Source organism: Phocoena phocoena, chromosome 4 (genome assembly GCF_963924675.1).
Source record: "Phocoena phocoena chromosome 4, mPhoPho1.1, whole genome shotgun sequence".
In the NCBI taxonomy this organism is placed as follows: domain Eukaryota; kingdom Metazoa; phylum Chordata; class Mammalia; order Artiodactyla; family Phocoenidae; genus Phocoena; species Phocoena phocoena.
Genome location: NC_089222.1, coordinates 97,215,660 through 97,239,289, shown reverse-complemented (window position 1 = coordinate 97,239,289; position 23,630 = coordinate 97,215,660). Strand labels below are relative to the sequence as shown.

At 41.4% G+C, this 23,630-nt stretch overlaps 1 protein-coding gene across 1 annotated transcript in view; it reads right to left on the bottom strand.

Annotated features, from left to right (window-relative positions):
- ZBTB11 (zinc finger and BTB domain containing 11) overlaps window positions 1–22,269 on the bottom strand; it is a 35,754-nt gene extending 13,485 nt beyond the window's left edge. Inside the window, exons 1-3 of the mRNA XM_065876532.1 lie at window positions 21,366–22,269; window positions 14,896–15,131; window positions 14,035–14,266 (exon numbers count right to left, since the gene is read on the bottom strand). Coding sequence (XP_065732604.1) covers window positions 14,035–14,266; window positions 14,896–15,131; window positions 21,366–21,675 — 778 coding nt within the window. The 5' untranslated portion in view covers window positions 21,676–22,269. The remainder of the gene's footprint in view (window positions 1–14,034; window positions 14,267–14,895; window positions 15,132–21,365) is intronic.
- Window positions 22,270–23,630: the final 1,361 nt, after the last annotated feature.

Sequence of the window (23,630 nt, the reverse complement as noted above, 5' to 3'; positions counted from 1 at the left end):
AGCTGTGAGCCACAACTATTTGAGCCTGCGCGCCACAACTACTGAAGCCCGCGTGCCTAGAGCTTGTGCTCCACAACAAGAGAAGCCACTGCAATGAGAAGCCCGTGCACCGCAATGAAGGGTAGCCCCAACTCGCCACAACTCAAGAAAGCCCATACGTAGCAAAGACGACTCAATGCAGCCAAAAATAAATAAATTTATTAAAAAAAAAAAGACATGACACCCTAAAATTCCTAGAAAAGAACATAGGCCAAACATACTCTGACATAAATTGTACCAATGTTTTCGCAGGTCAGTTGCCCAAGGCAATAGACATAAAAGCAAAAATAAACAAATGGGACTTAAATTTATAAGCTTTTGCATAGCAAAGCAAACCATAAACAAAATGAAAAGACAATCTATGGAATGGGAGAAAATATTTGCAAGAGATGTGACTGACAAGTGCTTAATCTCCAAAATATACAAACAGCTCATACAATTCAACAAAAACAAACAACCCAATCAAAAAATGGGCAGAAGAACTAAATAGACATTTCTGCAAAGAAAACACAAAGATGGCCAATAGGTTTATGAAAAAATGCTCAAGGGACTTCCCTGGTGGTCCAGGAGCTGGAACTCCACACTCCCAATGCAGAGGGCCTGGGTTTGACTCCTGGTTGGTCAACTAGATTCCACATGCTGCAACTAACAGTTTGCATGGCACAACTAAAAATCCTGCATGCTGCAACTAAGACCTGGCACAGCCAAATAAATAAATATTAAACAAACAAAAAAAAAAAGGATGCTCATCATTGCTAATTATTAGAGAAGTGAAAATTAAAACTACATTGAGGTACCACCTCACACTGGTCAAAATGGCCATCATTAAAAGTTTACAAATGGGTGCTCGGAGGGGAAAGATGGCGGAAGAGTAAGACGCAGAGATCACCTTCCTACCCACAGATACATCAGAAATACATCTACACGTGGAACTCCTAAAAAACACCTACTGAACGCTGGCAGAAGACCTCAGACCTCCCAAAAGGCACGAAACTCCCCACGTACCTGGGTAGGGCAAAAGAAAAAAGAATAAACAGAGACAAAAGAATGGGGACGGGACCTGCACCAGTGGGAGGGAGCTGTGGAGGAGGAAAGGTTTCCACACACTAGAAGCTCCTTCACTGGCGGAGACTGTAGGGGGTGGAGCGGGGGGAGCTTTGGAGCCACTGAGGAGAGTGCAGCCACAGGGGTGCAAAAGGCAAAGCAGAGAGATTTCCACATAGAGGATCGTTGCTGACCAGCACTCACCAGCCCAGAGAGGCTTGTCAGCTCACCTGGGAGCTGAGGATCTGGCTTCAGTCGGAGCGGAGCGCAGGGAGAGGACTGGCAGCGTGAACACTGCCTGAAGGGGTTAGTGCACCACGGCTAGCCGGGAGGGAGTCCGGGAAAAAGTTTGGACCTGCCGAAGAGGCAAGAGACTTTTTCTTCCCTCTTTGTTTCCTGGTGCGCGAGGAGAGGGGATTAAGAGCGCCGCTTATAGGAGCTCCACAGACGGGCGCGAGCCGTGGCTAAAAGCGCGGACCCCAGAGATGGGCATGAGACACTAAGGCTGCTGCTGCCGCCACCAAGAAGCCTGTGTGCGAGCACAGGTCACTCTCCACACCTCCCTTCCGGGGAGGCTGTGCAGCCTGCCACTGCCAGGTTCCCGGGATCCAGGGACAACTTCCCCAGGAGAACACACAGCGAGCCTCAGGCTGGTGCAACGTCACGTTGGCCTCTGTGGCCGCAGGCTCACCCCGCACTCCGTACCCCTCCCTCCCACTGGCCTGAGTGAGCCAGAGCCCCCGAAGCAGCGGCTCCTTTAACCCCGTCCTGTCTGAGCGAAGAGCAGTCGCCCTCCAGTGACCTACACACAGAGGTGGGGCCAAATCCAAAGCTGAGCCCCTGGGAGCTGTGAGAACAAAGAAGAGAAAGGGAAATCTCTCCCAACAGCCTCAGGAGCAGCGGATTAAAGCTCCACAATCAACTTGATGTACCTTGCATCTGTGCAATACCTGAATAGAAAACGAATCATCCCAAATTGAGGAGGTGGCCTTTGAGAGCAAGATATATTATTTTTTCCCCTTTTCCTCTTCTTGTGAGTGTGTATGTGTATGCTTCTGTGTGAGATTTTGTCTGTATAGCTTTACTTTCACCATTTGTCCTAGGGTCCTATCGACCAGTTTTTTCTTTGTTTTTCTACTTAAAATATTTTTTTAAAATAATTTTTTATTTTAATAACTTTATTTTATTTTACCTTACTTTATTTTCTTTTATCCTTCCTTCCTTCCTTCCTCTCTTTCTCTTTCTTTCTTTCTACTTTTTCTCCCTTTTATTCTGAGCCATGTGGATGAAAGGCTCTTGGTGCTGCAGCCAGGAGTCAGTGCTGTGCCTCTGAGGTGGGAGAGCCAACTTCAGGACACTGGTCCACAAGGGACCTCCCAGCTCCACGTAATATCAAACGGCAAAGATCTCCCAGAGATCTTCATCTCAACACCAATACCCAGCTTCACTCAACGACCAGCAAACTACAGTGCTGGACACCCTATGCCAAACAACTAGCAAGACAGGAACACAACCACACCCATTAGTAGAGAGGCTGCCTAAAATCATAGTAAGTCCACAGACACCCCAAAACACACCACAAGTCGTGGACCTGCCCACCAGAGAGACAAGATCCAGCCTCATCCACCAAAACACAGGCACTAGTCACCTCCACCAGGAAGCCTACACAACCAACTGAACCAACCTTAGCCACTGTGGACAGACATCAAAAACAACGGGAACTACGAAACTGCAGCCTGCAAAAAGGAGACCGCACAGTAAGATAAGAAAATGAGAAGACAGAAAAACACACAGTAGATGAAGGAGCAAGATAAAAACGCACCAGACCTAACAAATGAAGACAAAATAGGCAGTCTACCTGAAAAAGAATTCAGAATAATGATAGTAAAGATGATCCAAAATCTTGGAAATAGAATAGAGAAAATACAAGAAACATTTAACAAGGACCTAGAAGAACTAAAGATGAAACAAGCAACGATGAACAACACAATAAATGAAATTAAAAATACTCTAGAAGGGGGCTTCCCTGGTGGCGCAGTGGTTGAGAGTCCACCTACCGATGCGGGGGACACAGGTTCATGCCCCGGTCCGGGAAGATCCCACATGCCACAGAGCGGCTGGGTCCGTGAGCCACGGCTGCTGACCCTGCGCATCTGGAGCCTGTGCTCTGCAACAGGAGAGGCCACAACAGTGAGAGGCATACTGCAAAAACAAACAAACAAACAAAAATACTCTAGAAGGGATCAACAGGAGAACAACTGAGGCAGAAGAATGGATAAGTGACCTGGAAGATAAAATAGTGGAAATAACTACTGCAGCGCAGAATAAAGAAAAAAGAATGAAAAGAATTGAGGACAGTCTCAGAGACCTCCGGGACAACATTAAACGCACCAATATTCGAATTATAGGGGTTCCAGAAGAAGAAGAGAAAAACAAAGGGACTGAGAAAATATTTGAGATTATAATTGAAAACTTCCCTAATATGGGAAAGGAAATAGTTAATCAAGTCCGGGAAGCACAGAGAGTCCCGTACAGGATAAATCCAAGGAGAAACATGCCAAGACACATATTAATCAAACTGTCAAAAAATTAAATACAAAGAAAACATATTAAAAGCACCAAGGGAAAAACAACAAGTAACACACAAGGGAATCCCCATAAGGTTAATGATCTTTCAGCAGAAACTCTGCAAGCCAGAAGAGACTGGCAGGACATATTTAAAGTGATGAAGGAGAAAAACCTAAAACCAAGATTACTCTAACCAGCAAGGATCTCATTCAGATTTGATGGAGAAATTAAAACTTTTACAGAAAAGCAAAAGCTGAGAGAGTTCACCACCACCAAACCAGCTTTACAACAAATGCTAAAGGATCTTCTCTAGGCAAGAAACAGAAGAGAAGGAAAAGACCTATAATAACAAACCCAAAACAATGAAGAAAATGGGAATAGGAACATACATATCAATAATTACCTTAAATGTAAATGGATTAAATGCTCCCACCAAAAGACACAGACTGGCTGAATGGATACAAAAACAAGACCCATATATATGCTGTCTACAAGAGACCCACTTCAGACCTAGGGACACATACAGACTGAAACTGAGGAGATGCAAAAAGATATTCCATGCAAATGGAAACCAAAAGAAAGCTGGAGTAGTAATTCTCGTATCAGACAAAATAGACTTTAAAATAAAGACTATTAGGGTTTCCCAGGGGCACAGTGGTTAAGAGTCCGCCTGCCGATGCAGGGGACACGGGTTCGTGCCCCGGTCCGGGAAGATCCCACATGCCGCGGAGCGGCTGGGCCCGTGAGCCACGGCCGCTGAGCCTGCGCGTCCAGAGCCTGTGCTCCGCAACGGGAGAGGCCACAACAGTGAGAGGCCCGCGTACCGCAAAAAAAAAAAATAAATAAAGACTATTTGAAGAGACAAAGAAGGACACTACATAATGATCAAGGGATTCATCCAAGAAGAAGATGTAACAACTCTAAATATTTATGCAGCCAACATAGGAGCACCTCAATACATAAGGCAAATACCAACAGCCCAAAGAGGGGAAATCGACAGTAACACATTCATAGTAGGGGACTTTAACACCCCACCTTCACCAATGGACAGATCATCCAAAATGAAAATAAATAAGGAAACACAAGCTTTAAATGATACATTAAATAAGATGGACTTAACTGATATTATAGGACACTCCATCCAAAAACAACAGAATACACATTTTTCTCACGTGTTCATGGAACAGTCTCCAGGATAGATCATATCTTGGGTCACAAATCAAGCCTTGGTAAATATAAGAAAATTGAAATTGTATCAAGTATCTTTTCCGACCACAACGCTATGAGACTAGGTATCAATTACAGGAAAAGATCTGTAAAAAACACAAACACATGGAGGCTAAACAATACACTACTTAATAATGAAGTGATCACTGAAGAAATCAAAGAGGAAATCAAAAAATACCTAGAAACAAATGACAATGGAGACACGACAACCCAAAACCTATGTGAGGCAGCAAAAGCAGTTCTAAGAGGGAAGTTTATAGCAATACAATCCTACTTTAAGAAACAGGAAACATCTCGAATAAACAACCTAACCTTGCATCTAAAGCAATTAGAGAAAGAAGAAGAAAAATACCCCAAAGTTAGCAGAAGGAAAGAAATCATAAAGACCAGATCAGAAATAAATGAAAAAGAAATGAAGGAAATAATAGCAAAGATCAATAAAACTAAAAGCTGGTTCTTTGAGAAGATAAACAAAATAGATAAACCACTAGCCAGACACATCAAGATAAAAAGGAAGAAGACTCAAATCAATAGAATTAGAAATGAAAAAGAAGTAACAACTGACACTGCAGAAACACAAAAGATCATGAGAGATACTACAAGCAACTCTAAGCCAATAAAATGGACAACCTGGAAGAAATGGACAAATTCTTAGAAATGCACAAGCTGCCAAGACTGAATCAGAAAGAAATAGAAAATATGAACAGACCAATCACAAGCACTGAAATTGAAACTGTGATTAAAAACCTTCCAACAAACAATAGCCCAGGACCAGATGGCTTCACGGGCGAATTGTATCAAACATTTAGACAAGAGCTAACACCTATCCTTCTCAAACTCTTCCAAAATATAGCATAGGGAGGAACACTCCCAAACTCATTCTACGAGGCCACCATCACCCTGATACCAAAAGCAGACAAGGATGTCACAAGGAAAGAAAACTACAGGCCAATATCACTGATGAACATAGATGCAAAAATCCTCAACAAAATACTAGCAAACAGAATCCAACAGCACATTAAAAGGATCATACACCATGATCAAATGAGGTTTATTCCAGGAATGCAAGGATTCTTCAATATACACAAATCAATCAACGTGATACACCATATTAACAAATTGAAGGAGAAAAACCATACGGTCATCTCAATAGATGCAGAGAAAGCTTTCAACAAAATTCAACACCCATTTATGATAAAAACCCTCCAGAAAGTAGGCATAGAAGGAACTTTCCTCAACATGATAAAGGCCATATATGACAAACCCACAGCAAACATTGTCCTCAACGGTGAAAAACTGAAAGCATTTCCACTAAGATCAGGAACAAGACAAGGTTGCCCACTCTCACCATTCTTATTCAACAAAGTTTTGGAAGTTTTAGCCACAGCAATTAGAGAAGAAAAGGAAAGAAAAGGAATCCAAATCGGAAAAGAAGAAGTAAAGCTGTCACTGTTTGCAAATGACATGATACTATACATAGAGAATCCTAAAGATGCTACCAGAAAACTACTAGAGCTAATCAATGAATTTGGTAAAGTAGCAGGATACAAAATTAATGCACAGAAATCTCTGGCATTCGTATACACTAATGATGAAAAATCTGAAAGTGAAACCAAGAAAACACTCCCATTTACCACTGCAACAAAAAGAATAAAATATCTAGGAATAAACCTACCCAAGGAGACAAAAGACCTGTATGCAGAAAATTGTAAGACACTGATGAAAGAAATTAAATATGATACAAATAGATGGACAGATATACCATGTTCTTGGATTGGAAGAATCAACATTGTGAAAATGAGTCTACCACCCAAAGCAATCTACAGATTCAATGCAATCCCTATGAAACTACCATTGGCATTTTTCACAGAACTAGAACAAAAAATTTCACAATTTGTATGGAAACACAAAAGACCCCGAATAACCAAAGCAATCTTGATAATGAAAAATGGAGCTGGAGGAATCAGGCTCCCTGACTTCAGACTATACTACAAAGCTACAGTAATCAAAACAGTATGGTACTGGCACCAAAACAGAAATATAGATCAATGGAACAGGACAGATAGCCCAGAGATAAACCCACGGACATATGGTCACCTTATCTTTGATGAAGGAGGCAGGAATGTACAGTGGAGAAAGGACAGCCTCTTCAATAAGTGGTGCTGGGAAAACTGGACAGGTAATGTAAAAGTACGAGATTAGATCACTCCCTAACACCATACAAGCAGCTCATGCAGCTCAATAACAAAAAAAACAAACAACCCAATCCAAAAATGGGCAGAAGACCTAAATAGACATTTCTCCAAAGAAGATATACAGAATGCCAACAAACACATGAAAGAATGCTCAACATCATTAATCATTAGAGAAATGCAAATCAAAACTACAATGAGATATCATCTCACACCAGTCAGAATGGCCATCATCAAAAAGTCTAGAGGGCTTCCCTGGTGGCGCAGTGGTTGAGAGTCCGCCTGACAATGCAGGGGACATGGGTTCGTGTCCTGGTCTGGGAAGATCCCACGTGCCGCGGAGCGGCTGGGCCCGTGAGCCATGGCCGCTGAGCTTGCGCGTCCGGAGCTTGTGCTCCGCAGCGGGAGAAGCCACAACAGTGAGAGGCCTGCGTACCGAAAAAAAAAAAAAAAAAAAAATCTAGAAACAATAAATGTTGGAGAGGGTGTGGAGAAAAGGGAACACTCTTGCACTGCTGGTGGGAATGTGAATTGGTACAGCCACTATGGAGAACAGTACGGAGGTTCCTTAAAAAACTACAAATAGAACTACCATATGACCCAGCAATCCCACTACTGGGCATATACCCTGAGAAAAACATAATTCAAAAAGAGTCATGTACCAAAATGTTCATTGCAGCTCTATGTACAATAGCCAGGAGATGGAAACAACCTAAGTGTCCATCATCAGATGAATGGATAAAGAAGATTTGGCACATATATACAATGGAATATTACTCAGCCATAAAAAGAAACGAAATTGAGCTCTTTGTAATGAGGTGGATGGACCTAGAGTCTGTCATACAGAGTGAAATAAGTCAGAAAGAGAAAGACAAATACCATATACTAACACATATATATGGAATTTAAGGGAAAAAAATATCAAGAAGAACCTAGGGGTAAGACAGGAAGAAAGACACAGACCTATCAGAGAATGGACTTGAGGATATCGGGAGGGGGAAGGGTAAGCTTTGACAAAGTGAGAGAGTGGCATGGACATATATACACTACCAAACGTAAAATAGATAGATAGTGGGAAGCAGCCGCATAGCACAAGGAGATCAGCTTGGTGCTCTGTGACCACCTAGAGGGGTGGGATAGGGAGGGTGGGAGGGAGGGAGATGCAAGAGGGAAGCTATATGGGAACATATGTATATGTATAACTGATTCACTTTGTTATAAAGTAGAAACGAACACACCATTGTAAAGCAATTATACTCCAATAAAGATGTAAAAAAAAAAAAGTTTACAAATGGGAATTCCTCGGCGGTCCAGTGGTTATGACTCTGTGCTTTCACTGCTAAGGACCGCTGCTGGTTCAATCTCTGGTCAGGGAACTAAGATCCCGCAAGCCATGCTGTGCCACCGCCCCGCCCACCACCAAAAAGTCTACAAACAACAATTGCTGAAGAGGTGTGGAGAAAAGGGAACCCTCCTACACTGGTGGTGAGAATGCAAATTGGTGCAGCCACTATGGAAAATAGTATGGAGTTTCCTCAAAAAACTAAAAATAGAGTTGCCATATGATCCAGCAATCCCACTCCTGGGCATATATCCAGACAAAACTATAATTCAAAAAGATACATGCACCCCTATGATCACAGCAGCACTATTTACAATAGCCAAGACATGGAAACAATCTAAATGTTCACTGACAGATGAATGGATAAAGATGTGGTACATATATACACAATGGAATATTACTCAGCCGTAAAAAAGAATGAAATAATGCCATTTGCTGCAACATGGATGGACCTAGAGATTATCATACTAAGTGAAGTAAGTCAAACAGAAAAAGACAATACCATATGATATCAGTTTTATGTGGAATCTAAAATATGACACAAATGAACTTGTGTATGAAACAGAAAGACTCACAGACATAGAGAACAGACTTGTAGTTGCCAACAGGGAGGGGGAGTGGTGGAGGGATGGAGTGGGAGTTTGGGGTTAGCGGATGCAAACTATTATATATAGAATGGATAACAGCAAAGTCCTACTGTATAGCACAGGGAACTATATTCAATATCCAGTAATAAACCATAATGGAAAAAATTAAGAAAGAATGTATAGGGGCCTTCTCTGGTGGCGCAGTGGTTGAGAGTCCGCCTGCCGATGCAGAGTACACAGGTTTGTGCCCCGGTCCGGGAAGATTCCACATGCCGTGGAGCGGCTGGGCCCATGAGCCATGGCCGCTGAGCCTGCGCGTCTGGAGCCTGTGCTCCGCAGCGGGAGAGGCCACAACAGTGAGAGACCCGCGTACAGAAAAAAAAAAGAAAGAATGTATATATATGTATAACTGAATCACTTTGCTATACAGCAGAAATTAACACAACATTGTAAACCAACTCTACTTCAATAAAGAAAAATTCAGTTATCAGGCAAAAATATTGGGTTTTTGTTTATCAAGGTACAGTGTACGTACAGTATTACATAACTTCCAGGTATACAACATAGTGTTCCACAATTTTTAAAGGTTATGCTCCATTTATAGTTACTGTAAAATATTGGCTATATTTTCTGTCCTGTATAATATATCCTTGTAGTCAGGTGTTCTTTAAGAGTAGTGTTGAGGGACTTCCCTGGTGGCACAGTGGTTAAGAACCCGCCTGCCAATGCAGGGGACACGGGTTCAAGCCCTGATCCAGGAAGATCCCAAATGCTGTGGAGCAACTAAGCCCGTGTGCCGCAACTACTGAGCCTGTGCTCTAGAGCCCATGTGCCACAACTACTGAGCCCGCGTGCCAAAGCTACTGAAGACTGTGTGCCTAGAGCCTGTGCTCCACAACAAGAGAAGCCACTGCAATGAGAACCCGCGCACCGCAACAAAGAGTAGCCCCTGCTCGCTGCAACTAGAGAAAGCCCATGCGCAGCAACAGACCCAACACAGCCAAAATAGATAAATTAAATAAATAAAAATTTAAAAAAAGTAGTGTTGAGCAGGCACCACTGATTGACTGCTATTGACTAGATTATTTTATAACTCTAAAAATTAATTTACAGAAAAGTAATTGCAAATGCAAATGAAATGTGAAAGATTAAGAAGCTTTTTCTATCAGGGTAGGAAAGATAATTCCAAAACTTACAGTTCATTTCTCTATAGAGTATTAACCAATCTGTTAGCAAACTCATTTTGAGCAAATTCATTCCTCTGGTTGAAAGACAATATATACAATTCTTTTCTTCAGAATTCTATTAGAAACAGTTTTATCATCTTACTGGTTTCCTAAATTAATCATATAAAACCTTGTACTATAGTATTTGCAAAAGTTAGGTTTTTAACATTTAAAAAATTATGCTTTGGCATAGGGCTTAGGAAAGTTTTTCTGTAAAGAGCAAGATAAGCACATATTTTAGGTTTTGTGGGTCACTAATTTATGTAGCAACTATTCAATTCTGCCCTTGTAAGCTCAAAAGCAGCCACAGACAATATATAAATACATGGGTGTGGCTGTCTCCCAATAAAACTTTATTTACAAAAGCAGGCAGTGGGCCACCCTACAAGCTATAGTCTGCCAACTTTTTTTTTAAAAAGTCAGTAAACCTCTAGTAAAAAAAATTCAGAAATGAGAGAGAAGGCAGAAGGAATGAAAGAGACAAATCTACAGTCACTGGAGGCATTTAGAAGAGAATATTAAAAATTTTGTGCTGGAATTCCTTGGCAGTCCAGTGGTTAGGACTCTGCGCTTTCACTGCCGAGGGTCCAGGTTCAGTCAGTGGTCGGGGAACTAAGATCCCACAGGCTGCGTGGCACCACCACCAACAACAACAAAAATTGTGCCAAGAAACTTGAAAATTTAGATGAAATGGACATATTATGGCAAAACTTTCTATAAATTACTCAAGATGAAATAGAAAACCTAAAGAATTCCCTAACCATTAAACTTGTCGAATTAGTACCTAAAAATCTTCCCCCAAAAGTCCAGTCAATTTTAGCCATCATTCTACCAAAAATTCAGGAAACAAATAATTCTAATCTCATAGTAACTACTTCAGTGCATGTAAAAAATTGGAGGGAATACACAATCTATAAGACTAAACCAACTCTGATATCAAAACATGACAGAAACAGTGTGAAAAAGGAAAATTACTCATGAATACACTTGGAAACAGTCTAACAATATTAGCATTCTAAACCAAACACAGCAGTTTGTACAAAAGATGATATATTATGACTAAACTGGATTTATCTCAGGAATGAAAAATTGAGTTAACATTAGTAAACCAATGTAATTTCCCACATTAATGAAAAAAATAAAGATGGTCTCAACGGATACAGAAAAAGTATGTGGTAAGTCCACACCTATTTCAGAGGGAATTTCCTTAATGTTAAAGGGGGTAAAGGGTTATCTACTTAAAACATTCACCAAATAATATACTTCATGGTTAAAAAAGAAAAAAAAGCATTCCCATGTCTTTCTTTACCATGGGAATAAATGAACCCTCTATCACTACCTCTATTTAACTGCTGGGGTTCTTTTGAAGTCCTAGACAGCACTGTAAAGCGAGAAGAAAAAAGTTCAAAATATAAGGACTGGAAAGGTAGGGAAAAAAAACATTACTATTAGCAGATAATATATTAATGTATTCAATATTTGTTTTATATGGAAAATCTCAAAGAGTATATAAATGTCTGAATGCCTAGTAGTCATTCAGACATTTATCTATAGATTCTTTGTTGATTCTATATACAGTACTACTGTATATAGAATCAAGTTACCAAAAATAAATCAGAAATAATTTTAAGAAAACAAATTATAATAGTATCAAAAAGTATAAACTACCTTAGAATAATCTAACAAAAGATGTGTGAGACTTTTATGAAAAAACCCCTAAAACTTTATTAATTCGATGTAATCCCTAACAAAATACATTTTTCTTCTTTTTATGGAAGCAGACAAGCTGCTTTAATAGTTTATATGGAATAGCAAAGAGTTATGAATAACTAAGACCCACCTGAATAATTAAGGTGGGAGACTTTCATTATTATAAAGCTAAGGTCATTAAGACCAAGCAATAATAGTGTGAGAAGAGACAACCAATAGACTGGAAAAAAGCTTATAATCAGTACCAAACATGTGAAAATGTGTTTTTTAAGAGAATTTGCATGGCTGATGGGTAGGAAGAGAAGGGAGTTTTCACTAAATGGTTCTGAAACAAAATGGGAAAAAATGAAATCAAACACCTATCTCACACCATCAAAAAAAAAATTCCAAATAGATTAAATGTTAAATATGAAAGGAAAACTATAAGGCAGTATATGAAAATATCTTTACGACTGAGTAGGGAAGAATTTTTTTTAAAGCATAAACAACATAAAGGAAAACACTGATGAATTCAACAACCATTAAACTAGGTAATTAGAAAACAGATGCCATTTATCATTGCTTTTTTATACATTACACATATTTTATAATTAGTCTACTAAATATTTAAAAATCAAACGAAATTTTTGACAATGTCTACTTCACCTGCTATTGGTTTACACCATATTTGCTGAACAATATATAAAAATAAGCATATGGAATGAAGAATAAATGAGATATTTTGTTGGAATAATAGAATGCTGTGCTGCAGTTATTTGGGGGCAGACATTTCATTTGCTATTATAAGCTGCTGAGAAACTGGAAAAGAGCAACACACTCTTCTTTCTGTTTCAGATGCATAAAAGATGCATGAGGGGGCTTCCCTGGTGGCGCAGTGGTTGAGAGTACGCCTGCCGATGCAGGGGACGCGGGTTTGTGCCCGGTCTGGGAAGATCCCACCTGCCGCGGAGCGGCTGGGCCTGAGGCCACAACAGTGAGAGGCCCACATACCGCCAAAAAAAAAAAAAAAAAAAGATGCATGAAAGATAAGGAAAAAATTCCAAAGCTAACACATCAAGACTACACTTGTGATAGGTTTTATTATTCAGATGGCCCAGAATAAGATGTATTTTCTCCTCTGAGTCACCAAAGTAAATATCACGAATCTAGGATGTAATGCAACTCTGTGCTCTGTAAAAGTTTTTGTTCACCACTGTATTCCCATAGCCCAGGCCAGTTCCTTGCAAACAATGGATGCTTCAGAAATATTTTTTAGTAATTTAGTAATACAGCTACTGTTAAGGAAAAATATATGAATTTGTCTTTCCAGAAAAGGTGAGTTTTAACAAGTATAAGGTAGAAAAGGATCAGTGGTTAACTAGGTAAGTATTTATATATCTGGATAAAGTCATTTTTTTGTTTAAGAAAGGGGAAATGACATTTCACACAGTGGTGTCAGTAATTCAAGAATTACAGCAAATTAATATTATGAGGAAATGTATAAATAAGGTTACCTATTTTAATGCTTCCTAAATTGTCATTTGTTGACTCCTAAGCCAATACATAAATTCTAGTGAGGCCAAAAGAAAGTCAAATTCTTCATTTAATAATAATAACAACAACAGCAGCAGCCCCAAAGAAACGAAAAACCACACCTGGAATTCTGATTATTCTATATTGACAATTTGATTATCGAATCTAATGAATGACGATTATTAATCTTAAAAAATGAAAAACAACAGACCTACATAAGTGCTCTACAATTTCATGTTGCACAACATAAGATTCAGGCAGTCAATTTTAAAGTAATATATTTACTTACTGTAATAACACTGGTGCAATTATGGATTTCTCTCAAACTGTTTTTAACAGTGTAAATCCCAGAAATTCTACTACGGCTACAATCATCTCCGCTAACGCACAGTGATAGGAAATGACAGCCTTTTCATAACTCTATCCTGGAAACCCTACTAAAAGGAAGGACCTTACAGTTCAGCTTAGTCTGTTTCTGTAAGTGGGCTTCTCTCACTTGAGCATAAAACCTGAGTTTGTAAGATATACACACCCCTCTTCCAGTATATACTTATTAACAAAAAACAAGAATATCAGAAAATTCTTACCAGAAAGATCCACCACTGCCTCATGACTGGAAACAGCTCCTTTCTCAATAAAAAGATCTCGAAAATATTCACTATTAGCTGACAGAACAGATTTATGAGCTTTGTACTCTTCTCCTTCAATTAACAAAGTAACATCACAGAACTGGTTAGAGAGTCTCTGTTCATTCAGCTGTTTTAAGACAGCCTGACAATGTTTTGGAGAAGAACGTTTCACCACTCCTTTGGTGTCAACCTATCAAAATAAGTTTGAGACCAAGAGTTGCATTACATATCATCTGTATTTTTACCCTTAACAGAATTTAAAACAAGACACATTATTCCCTTGTAAAAGATTCCACTAATATGAAGAAATAACCTGATATTCTTTATTACCTATGTATTTCAATAAAAAGATACGTTGTTCTCACTATCTTCTGCTATGTTCATTCTACTTGACCCAATGAAAATCTGCATCTCACTTCTTGCTGCCTCCTCTTATTAGTCAGAAATTTATTTGATGATATAAGAAACTAATGCAGGCAAAAAACAAAGACCTAGTCAGCTTAATTTTACCTTGCTGCATGACCCAGAGACTGCTTCCAGAAATGTATTCTGTCTACCTGTACCAATATACTATTAAAAAGAAGAGAGGAGGAGTAATTAACAACAAACCAACAAGTTACATTCCGATGAGAAGAAACAACAGGAATACTTATGATTAAGGAAGAGGCAGTATTAGCAAACTTTTAGGGCACATAACAACATGACAATGACAGTGCCAAAAGGGAAGCAGTTTTAGTGGTTTAAGAAAAAATTCAGTTAAGACTATAAATACTAACACACTAGTTACCAATGTTAAGCTGAATGGAAAGTTCCACTTACAAATACAAGTTCATGTTTGGATACTGGCTTCTTTTTTGCAGGCTTGGAAGCTGTAGTTGGAGGTGAAGTAAAGTTGCTCAGGTCATCCTCTGATTCATTACTTTCTTCTCCAGATTCAAGGTCTAGTCCCAATTCTTCCAACATTTCTGAAGTATCTGATATAGGACGGGATCGATCTAGTTTCTCCTGGCATTTGCTACACTGTTTAATGTAATCTTTGACTTGCTTTAATATACCTACAATGAAACAAAAATTAACTAGTTAAATTTAATACTGCTCTCATGTGAAAACTGAAGATTATACTGTTCATTATTTAATCTGTGTATACTAATGTATATTCAAGTGCATGTATACAGACACACACATGCCCATAAAGTATGTAGAGTGAGTTATTTAGAATTTAAGATACATTTTTTTTCAAAGATATGTTATAATGACAATTTGTCTCCATGCCGAAGTAGACTGTTTTGTTGTTCACTCTTAGTTATTCATTTACTCACTGTACGATTATGTAGTACCATCCATCTCCATGTGAGTTTCAACTCACTCATGCAATAGGAACTATATGAAATTGCCAATATTCAACTGTTTTTGACCTTCATAAACAGTAATATAATAACGTGGTTCACGCTAATAACTCTCCACCCTACTAACATCAGGCTTCACCACGCAATTAGCTTTGACCAATGGAATATGAATGAATATGATGGATGCCATGTGTCACTAGAAGCTTTAAGAAGCAATGTTTCCCATCGGTTCCCTGACTTATGTCCCCTCTGTCAAAGAGCAGCATGTTCCAGGTGGATACTGCCCTTTAGCCTAAAATGTAGATGAAAACAACAGGTGGAGCCAATCTGCAACCTGAAAAGGACCACAACCAAAACTTGTAATGAGTGTAAAATATATCTCTTGTCTTTGAAAGCTATGAGCTTTTAGAGTTTTATTAAATAACAGTATATGCAATCTATCAAAAGTTGATTATACACGAGCCACTCATAAAACCCTACTTTGAATTTCAACTTTCTTTTTTTTTTTTCTTTTTTGGGGTACGCGGGCCTCTCACTGTTGCGCCCTCCCCCGTTGTGGAGCGCAGGCTCAGCGGCCATGGTTCACGGGCCCAGCCGCTCCGCGGCACGTGGGATCTTCCCGGACCGGGGCATGAACCTGTGTCCCCTGCATCGTCAGGCGGACTCTCAACCACTGTGCCACCAGGGAAGCCCCTTGACTTTCAACTCAACATGTTGGGATGGGGTAGGAAGCAGGGAGGAACACTTAACACACACTCCCCCCTCTCCATCATACTTGTAAGGGAGGACCAATTAATTCCCATTCTACAGACAAGGAGAATGAAGCCCTAAGAGGTAACCTGTCCAAAGTCACACCTAGTAAACTGCATAAGTGGGCCTCCAGAAGTCATGTGACTTTCAGGATACTATGCTACTTACCCAGGAACACATTTATCCATCCCTGTGACAGAAACTTCTTCCCCCACAATCCCCAAGTAAAATGCCAATGAAAAGGCTGTTAATTAGCTAAAATGATACAGACGTATATAGAAAATTCCTGAAAAGAGTTTCAAGATGATAAATTATACCAAATTACTTGCACTTCAACCTTCAGATAGTATTTAAGCAATATTTCTCAAATTGTATTATATCCCATACTTACTAAAAGAAGTACACACTGGACTAATAAATTCGGAAAATTATATTCTCGGGACTTCCCTGGTGGTGCAGTGGTTAAGAATCCGCCTGCCAATGCAGGGGACACAGGTTCAAGCCCTGGTCCGGGAAGATCCCACATGCCGCAGAGCAACTAAGCCCATGCGCCACAACTACTGAGCCCGTGTGCTGCAACTACTGAAGTCCGTGTGCCTACAGCCCTTGCTCCTCAACAAGAGAAGCCACTGCAATGAGAAGCCCACTCACCGCAACGAACAGTAGCCCCCGCTCGCTGCAACTAGAGAAAGCCCGTGCACAGCAACGAAGACCCAACGCAGCCAAAAATAAAAAAATAAATAAATTTATAGAAAAAAAGATATTAATGTATGACAGTCAATCAACTGTCTGAAAAAATCATCCTATCATATTTTAGGAGTCTAGTGTTAGTGTTTTGATGGGATGCATCTTAAATCTAGCTTTACAGATTCATGAACCTGACCTCTTTAGCTTGCCCAGAGCTGATTAAGCTGAAAGAATCTGACTCAAATTAATCACTGAAAAGACATAAATGTGTAAAGATAGTTAACTTACTATTTTAAGAGTGGGTAATTACCACAAGGGGTAGAAATTACTTTATGCAGGAAAATTTGAATCCACTGACTAGCTTTGTGACCATGTCCAAGTCACCTAACCTCTCTGTGCCAAAATGGGGATAAGAGCACTTACCTTCACAGCATGCTATAATGATAAAATGTTAATATTTATAAATCACTTTGAACAGTGTCTGAGACAAGGTAACTACTACGTAAGCGTTAAATGATGCTCAATGGTCAACCTCCATAAAAACGTCCACATAGGTGACTTCTCTGGTGGCACAGTGGTTAAGAACCCACCTGCCAGTGCAGGGGACACAGGTTCAAGCCCTGGTCCAGGAAGATCCCACATGCTGCGGAGCAACTAAATCCATGTGCTACAACTACTGAGCCCACGTGCCACAACTACTGAAGCCTGCACGCCTAGAGCCTGTGCTCCGCAACAAGAGAAGCTACTACAATGAGAAGCCTGTGCACTGAAACCAAAAGAAGCCCCCACTCACCGCAACTAGAGAAAGCGCACCGCAGCAACGAAGACCCAATGCAGCCCCTCCCCCGAAAAAGAAAGTCCACATAAAATACCAAATTAGCATTAAGAGGTTCTTTACTGAGCATAGACTTAGTGGGTAAACAACCTCTGATAAAACAACTCGAGGAACAGATTCTCACTCTAGAGCAGCGTTTCCCAACCTCAGCAGTGTTGACATTTTGGGCCAGATGATTCTTTTTGTGGGGCAGGGAGGGGTGGGTAGGTTGTCCTGTCCTGTGCACTGTGGAATGTTTAGGAGCATTCCTGACTTCTACCTAACCAGACGTCAAGAGCAGCCCCTCAAACACCACCACCAGTTATGACAACCAGTATTGTCTCCAGACATAGTCAGATGTTCCCTGGGAGGCAAAACTGTCCGGGATTGAGAACCTCTACTCCGGAGATCTGCCAAACTGAACAATTTGCTCCTGACTCCGGAGATCTGCCAAACTGAACAATTTGCTCCTGTTAGCTGTTCAAGAACCTCCCTCCCTCCCTATCAGTGATGAGGCCCATAGAACTGTGGCTCCTATTTCTATTTCTCCACACATATTAGTCATTCAGATTTTTTTTTTCAGAGGTTACAAAGTGATCAGTTATAGCTGTATTAACATAGATCCAGTTCTTGCTGGGTTTTCAGAAATTACACCCTCCTCTTCTAGATTAGATAATGTCAGCATCAATTTATCCCCATAAAACAAATCAGTTCTTAGGGTAGGAACCTCTGCAGGTGGCTAATTTAACCTATTACATAATTTTCGTAGTTTAATCTTTTTTCCTACTAATTTAATTTTCTCTTCACATTTTGCATTAATTGTAGATCCCCGTAAGTCAGCATTTGACTGAGGCAGGGGAGAGTCATTTATTTTGAAACTCCAGCATATAACTACAATACAGGATAAAATAAGGGGTTGAGAGGGTGAGACTATCTACTAACATTTTACGTTCTGAAATAAATTTGCTGTATGTCAACTTTAGGCACTGAGCCAGTTTTTCACTGTGCTCAAACAAGTGAAGTTGCTACAAACTTGCTTGATTACCAGGATATAATGGCATTGCTTATGATGGCAACATTCTAGAAAAAGCAGCATAAATAATAAATCCCAGTAAACTACCCCTGACTTTGGAATCGTTTTTTTCTTGGCATCTACACTGATTAGATCTTATTAATTCCCAGATAAACATCTACAGGGCTTTGGAGTATGTTTGTTATAAAAAGGGTCCATTTGTAGTGTATGACACATTAAAAACTGATAGTTAAAAATGTTTTATCAGCTATCAGTTCCAGGTCCAAGAATGTTTATTTTTCTGTCTATGCAGCGTTGTTAATTTTTTTTTTCTCTTCCTTTTGGCGGTCCCAAGCAGCATGCGGGATCTTGGTTCCCCAACCAGGGATCGAACCTACGCCCCTTGCTGTGGAAGCGTGGAGTCCTAACCACTGAACCACCAGGGAAGTCCCCAGTGTTGATAATTTTAATAGGCCTATAACAAACAAGTAAAATGAGCAAAGTGTTAATGTAATAAACATCAAAATGAGTAGCTAATAATCAAGGGGAAACTTCTCTGATGCTTACTGACTATGAATTCTCATTTTAAATGAAAAAATATTAAAATAATAAAAATAATGATATAAAATAGTATCATAAACCCATTACATATTAACAAAAATAGCATTTATATGAAAAATACTATTTACCAAAACATAAAAAAATTAGTGAGAAAAGTGTGCTACTTTACATTTTTGCAAGTCTTTTTAACGCGTGGTTTAACAGAAGACAGATTATCATATATGCATTCAATCTATTGCCATATTATCACGTCATGTAGCCTCTGGAAAACGCCATTGTATACTTGTGATACAATAAGTAAAAAAGCAAATAATGCCTTAGTATTATTATGAATATAATTTTGACTTTGGGGATTCTCTGAAAGGATCTCAGGGCCTCCCTGTTCAGGGGTTTAGTACCAAATTTAGAGAACAGCTGTTCTGGACATTTAAGGACTTCAAAAGTCTACTTATCCACAAATGTATCTCTCATTAAAAAAAATAAACATCAACACAGTCTTTTTAAGACACTGCACACTAAAACAAAAATCAAACAAACAAAATACTGGATTAGATTATCACTCACAAATAATCAATTTAGGGAAGGAAAATTCTGAACACTAAGCCCATTTAGCACCATATAATAGTCATTAAGAAAAGTTTGAAATCCCAAAGGTCAGCTCCTGGTGCTTTTAGTTTTTCCATCTGTAAAACAGAGACATAAATGTTTCCATCTTACAAGGTTTGTTGAAGATTAAATACTATGTAAAAATAAATTAAGTGCTCAGCACTATGCCTGCATGTAAAAGCTTGATCCGTGTTATCTTTAGCTATAACTATCGTTTTAACATGTCATAAAATATTAAACCTGAGACATTTGTTCAACAAAACTATGTCTGACCAAATCAATCCTAACAAAATGCAGCGATTACTCCATATTACCCTTCAGTCATGTCGCTATAGGAATTTAAGTCAGATATTGGTTTAAAATATAAAATAAGGAAAAGCTTTTAAGAAGAATATAGAGAGCTGGACTGTTTTTGAAAACACGAAATAATTATTTAAGATGCAAAAAGACCTGTCCAGAAATGTTCATATTCAGTACTCTAACTTCCTTACTCACAGATTAAGTTCCATAAGTTAATTTCTGCAGAACCATACGGAATCGTTCCTGACGAAACCTCTTCTATAGGCCTGCAAACTTTTACTAATTATAAACGAACGGTTTGAATATTCATCAACTTTTTGGAGAGTGAGGACGGTAAAAAACAAAACCAAAAACCCGAAGGACCCTTTCTCTCCTTCCTTAACCTGGTTCCCAAGGAGTCAAACTTTAAAGCCACACTCCCGGACCATAACAGTCCCAGAAACCTCATCTTTTCTGGGTATACATAGTGCATCACAGTGTCCAAATCGCTCTTCACTACAGCAAACGGAAGAATATTAAAATACCCAGAATTGAGAGTACCTGCTTTTAAAATTCTTGTCCTAAAAACTAGGCTCAAATGACTGTTTCCACACAGTCACTCGAAATCACTTCTGCACACAACTGTATGATTCCTTATTCACGCCGCAGTAGCACAAAGAGGAACCCCAGCAAGCGGATCAGCAAAAGCTCAAACCCGCTGGCCAACACCCTAGCGGAACGCACTGCAGAAAGCGGCCGGGCTCTGGCCGGACTGCTCCGCTCCCAAACCGTCCGCACAAACAGGATTTTTAAACGCACACACACAGCACCTGCAACGGCCGCCCAAGAGCGTCCGCAAAGGGAAGAAGCCACCACCTCCCGCGCCGCCGAAGGAGGCGGGCCCAGCGCACCCCGCGCGTCCCGGCCCCTCCCCGCGGCTGGGCCGGCCCCCGGGGAAGCCCCCTTCGCCCCACCCCGGGCCAGGGCCCGCCCCCAGCTTCCCCGGCCTCCTTCCTGTGGGAAGTGCGGCTCCTTTCGCGTCCCCCACCCTCTCGGCTCCACCTGGCAGCTGCTCCGCCGCCGGGCACGGGCTAGGCTGGGCCCGCGAGCGGCGTCCGGGAGGAGGGTTGCGGACCCTCACACTCGCGGGTGCCCAGACAGGCCCGCCTCTGGTTGCGGGCCTTTTCTGGAAGCAAGCCGCCCGCCCTCCCCCTTACCGCGGGCGAGGTCTTACCTCGCCACCAGTACGTCTTGGACAAGTCGTGCCAGGTCTGATGCTGGGTGTGGTGAGTGCCGCCCGGGCCCAGGTGCGCAGCCTCGATAAGCCCCCGGCGCCGGTCGGGCTGCAGCACCACCTCCAGCTCGGCGAAGGTCTTGCGGTGCCGCTGCCTCCGCTGGTAATAGAGCGTTCCGTCGCGCACCACGTAGCAGGCGGCCGCCTTACGGATTTTACGCTTGACATTACCCTCGGTGCCCGGCGCGTACGGCTCGCACTCGTTCGTCAGGTAGCGCAGGATGGCCTGGTAGCTTTCCTCGCTTGACATCGCTGACGGCGGCTCCCCGAGGGCGCCTGTCAGTGGCAAGGGAGGAAGACAGCGCACTAGTTCCGGGCGGATGCAACAGCAGTGGCGGCACTGTAGGGAGGACTCGCTGTGTCTGTGGTGAGTGCTCTTCGAGGGCGCCCGCACCGTGGAGGGAGAACTGACGAGTTGGTAACCAAGAGGAACTGCACTTCTCCAGCGCGCGGGATCCGCTGGCGACTGACAAAATGGCTGCTGCACCACCGGAAGTGACGCAAATCAAGGGCAGTGGGTGAGGGGGCTAAGCCCTGATTGGAGCGCAATGGCTTTCTGGCTTGATCTAGCCGACCAAGTGACGTTAGGACTGCGGACGGACATTTTGGTAGCGGGTAGGCCCTTCCTGGGAAATCGAAGTGGTTTTGAGCAGACATCTTAAGTCCTGGCAGTTTCCCTTTTTGTTTTTCCCTTCTTTCCCAGGATCTGAGCACGTGTAGGAGGCGGTGGTGGGCAGTTGTTAATCCCGTCGGAGATACCCCAAGGTGTAAAGGAGTCTTTTTGACCCCGCCTACGTTTTGAGACACCCGAGAACATAAAAGCAACAGCTTTTGAGGCCCCTACTATAATATTAGCCGCTGGATGTAGGACCAAAGAAAGCCCTTTCACATGGAAATGTAGCTTCCAGTTAAGTGTTATAAAATCTAAATCCCTCCGTGATAGGAGTTAATGTAATTTCTAAGCGACTGCTGGTTCCTAACTACCCATGGAATAGTCATTTTTCTGGAATGATCAGCTTATGTATTGACGATTTTTTACCTATGAAGGTAGTCATGTTGGCAAGGAGTGAGGAAGATCAGCTAGCAGTGTTTTCTTACAGCTTTATTTGCATATATTTTTACATAAACTTAGGGGAAAAAATTCTCCATTTTACACCCAACATATACTGAATGCACAAAAGGCCGAGGCGGCTCAGACTGCGCGGTGCTTTATTGCAGCCTGAAAACTCTGGGCCAACCCTCTCCTCTCCCAGCCTAGAGTCTGCAGTCACTGAGTGAGGTGACCCTTTGGAGATAGGTGTGGACAGATGGTGAAAACAGTGGGCTCAAAAAGCAGGATGCGGGACTTCCCTAGTGGTGCAGTGGTTAAGAATTCGTACTTCCAATGCAGGGGATCCGGGTTCTATCCCTGGCCAGGGAAATAGATCCCGCACGCAAACTAAGAGTTTGCATGCCACAACGGAGGAGCCCACGAACCGCAACTAAGACCCAGCGCAACCTAAATAAATGAAATAATTAAAACAACAAAAAAAAAGCGGGATGCACTCAGTCCCCCGGCACTTGGGGGTGGGGATTGCAGGAATTTCCAAACGGCCTGGTTGTTTGAGGCAGTTGAACATTCTAGCTGTAGGTACATGAGCTCCCAGGCCCTGAGGAAAGATAGAACTACCAGGCCTTAGGGCCACTCATTCCACAGACTACAGCTGGGTGAGGGAGGAATTAGAAGATGGAGACACACCCCTGCTCCCAAGGGGTGGGGCACCCAGAATGGATTTCCAAATCCACCCTCCAAGGGATGTATATGTGCTGGGCCAGCACCACCAGTTTTGCTGTGAAATAGACTTCCTTTAAAACTAAATGTAATGTGGGACTTTCCTGGTGGTCCAGTGGTAAGAATCCACTTTGCAGTGCAGGGGATGCGGATTCGATCCCTGGTCAGGGAACTAAGATCCCACATGCCGCAAGGCAACTAAGCCTGCATGCCACAACGACTGAGCTCGCCCACCTCAGCTAGAGCCTGCCTGCCCAAACTAGAGTCCATGCACCCTGGAGCCTGCGCATAACTAGATTAGAGAAAACCCACCACCACAACTAAGAGCCCACGTGCCGCAACTAAGACCCGATGCAGCCAAAAAATAATAAAAATTAAAAATAAACCTTTAAAGAAAACTAACACATTAAAAAAAAACTAAATGTAAGTAGATT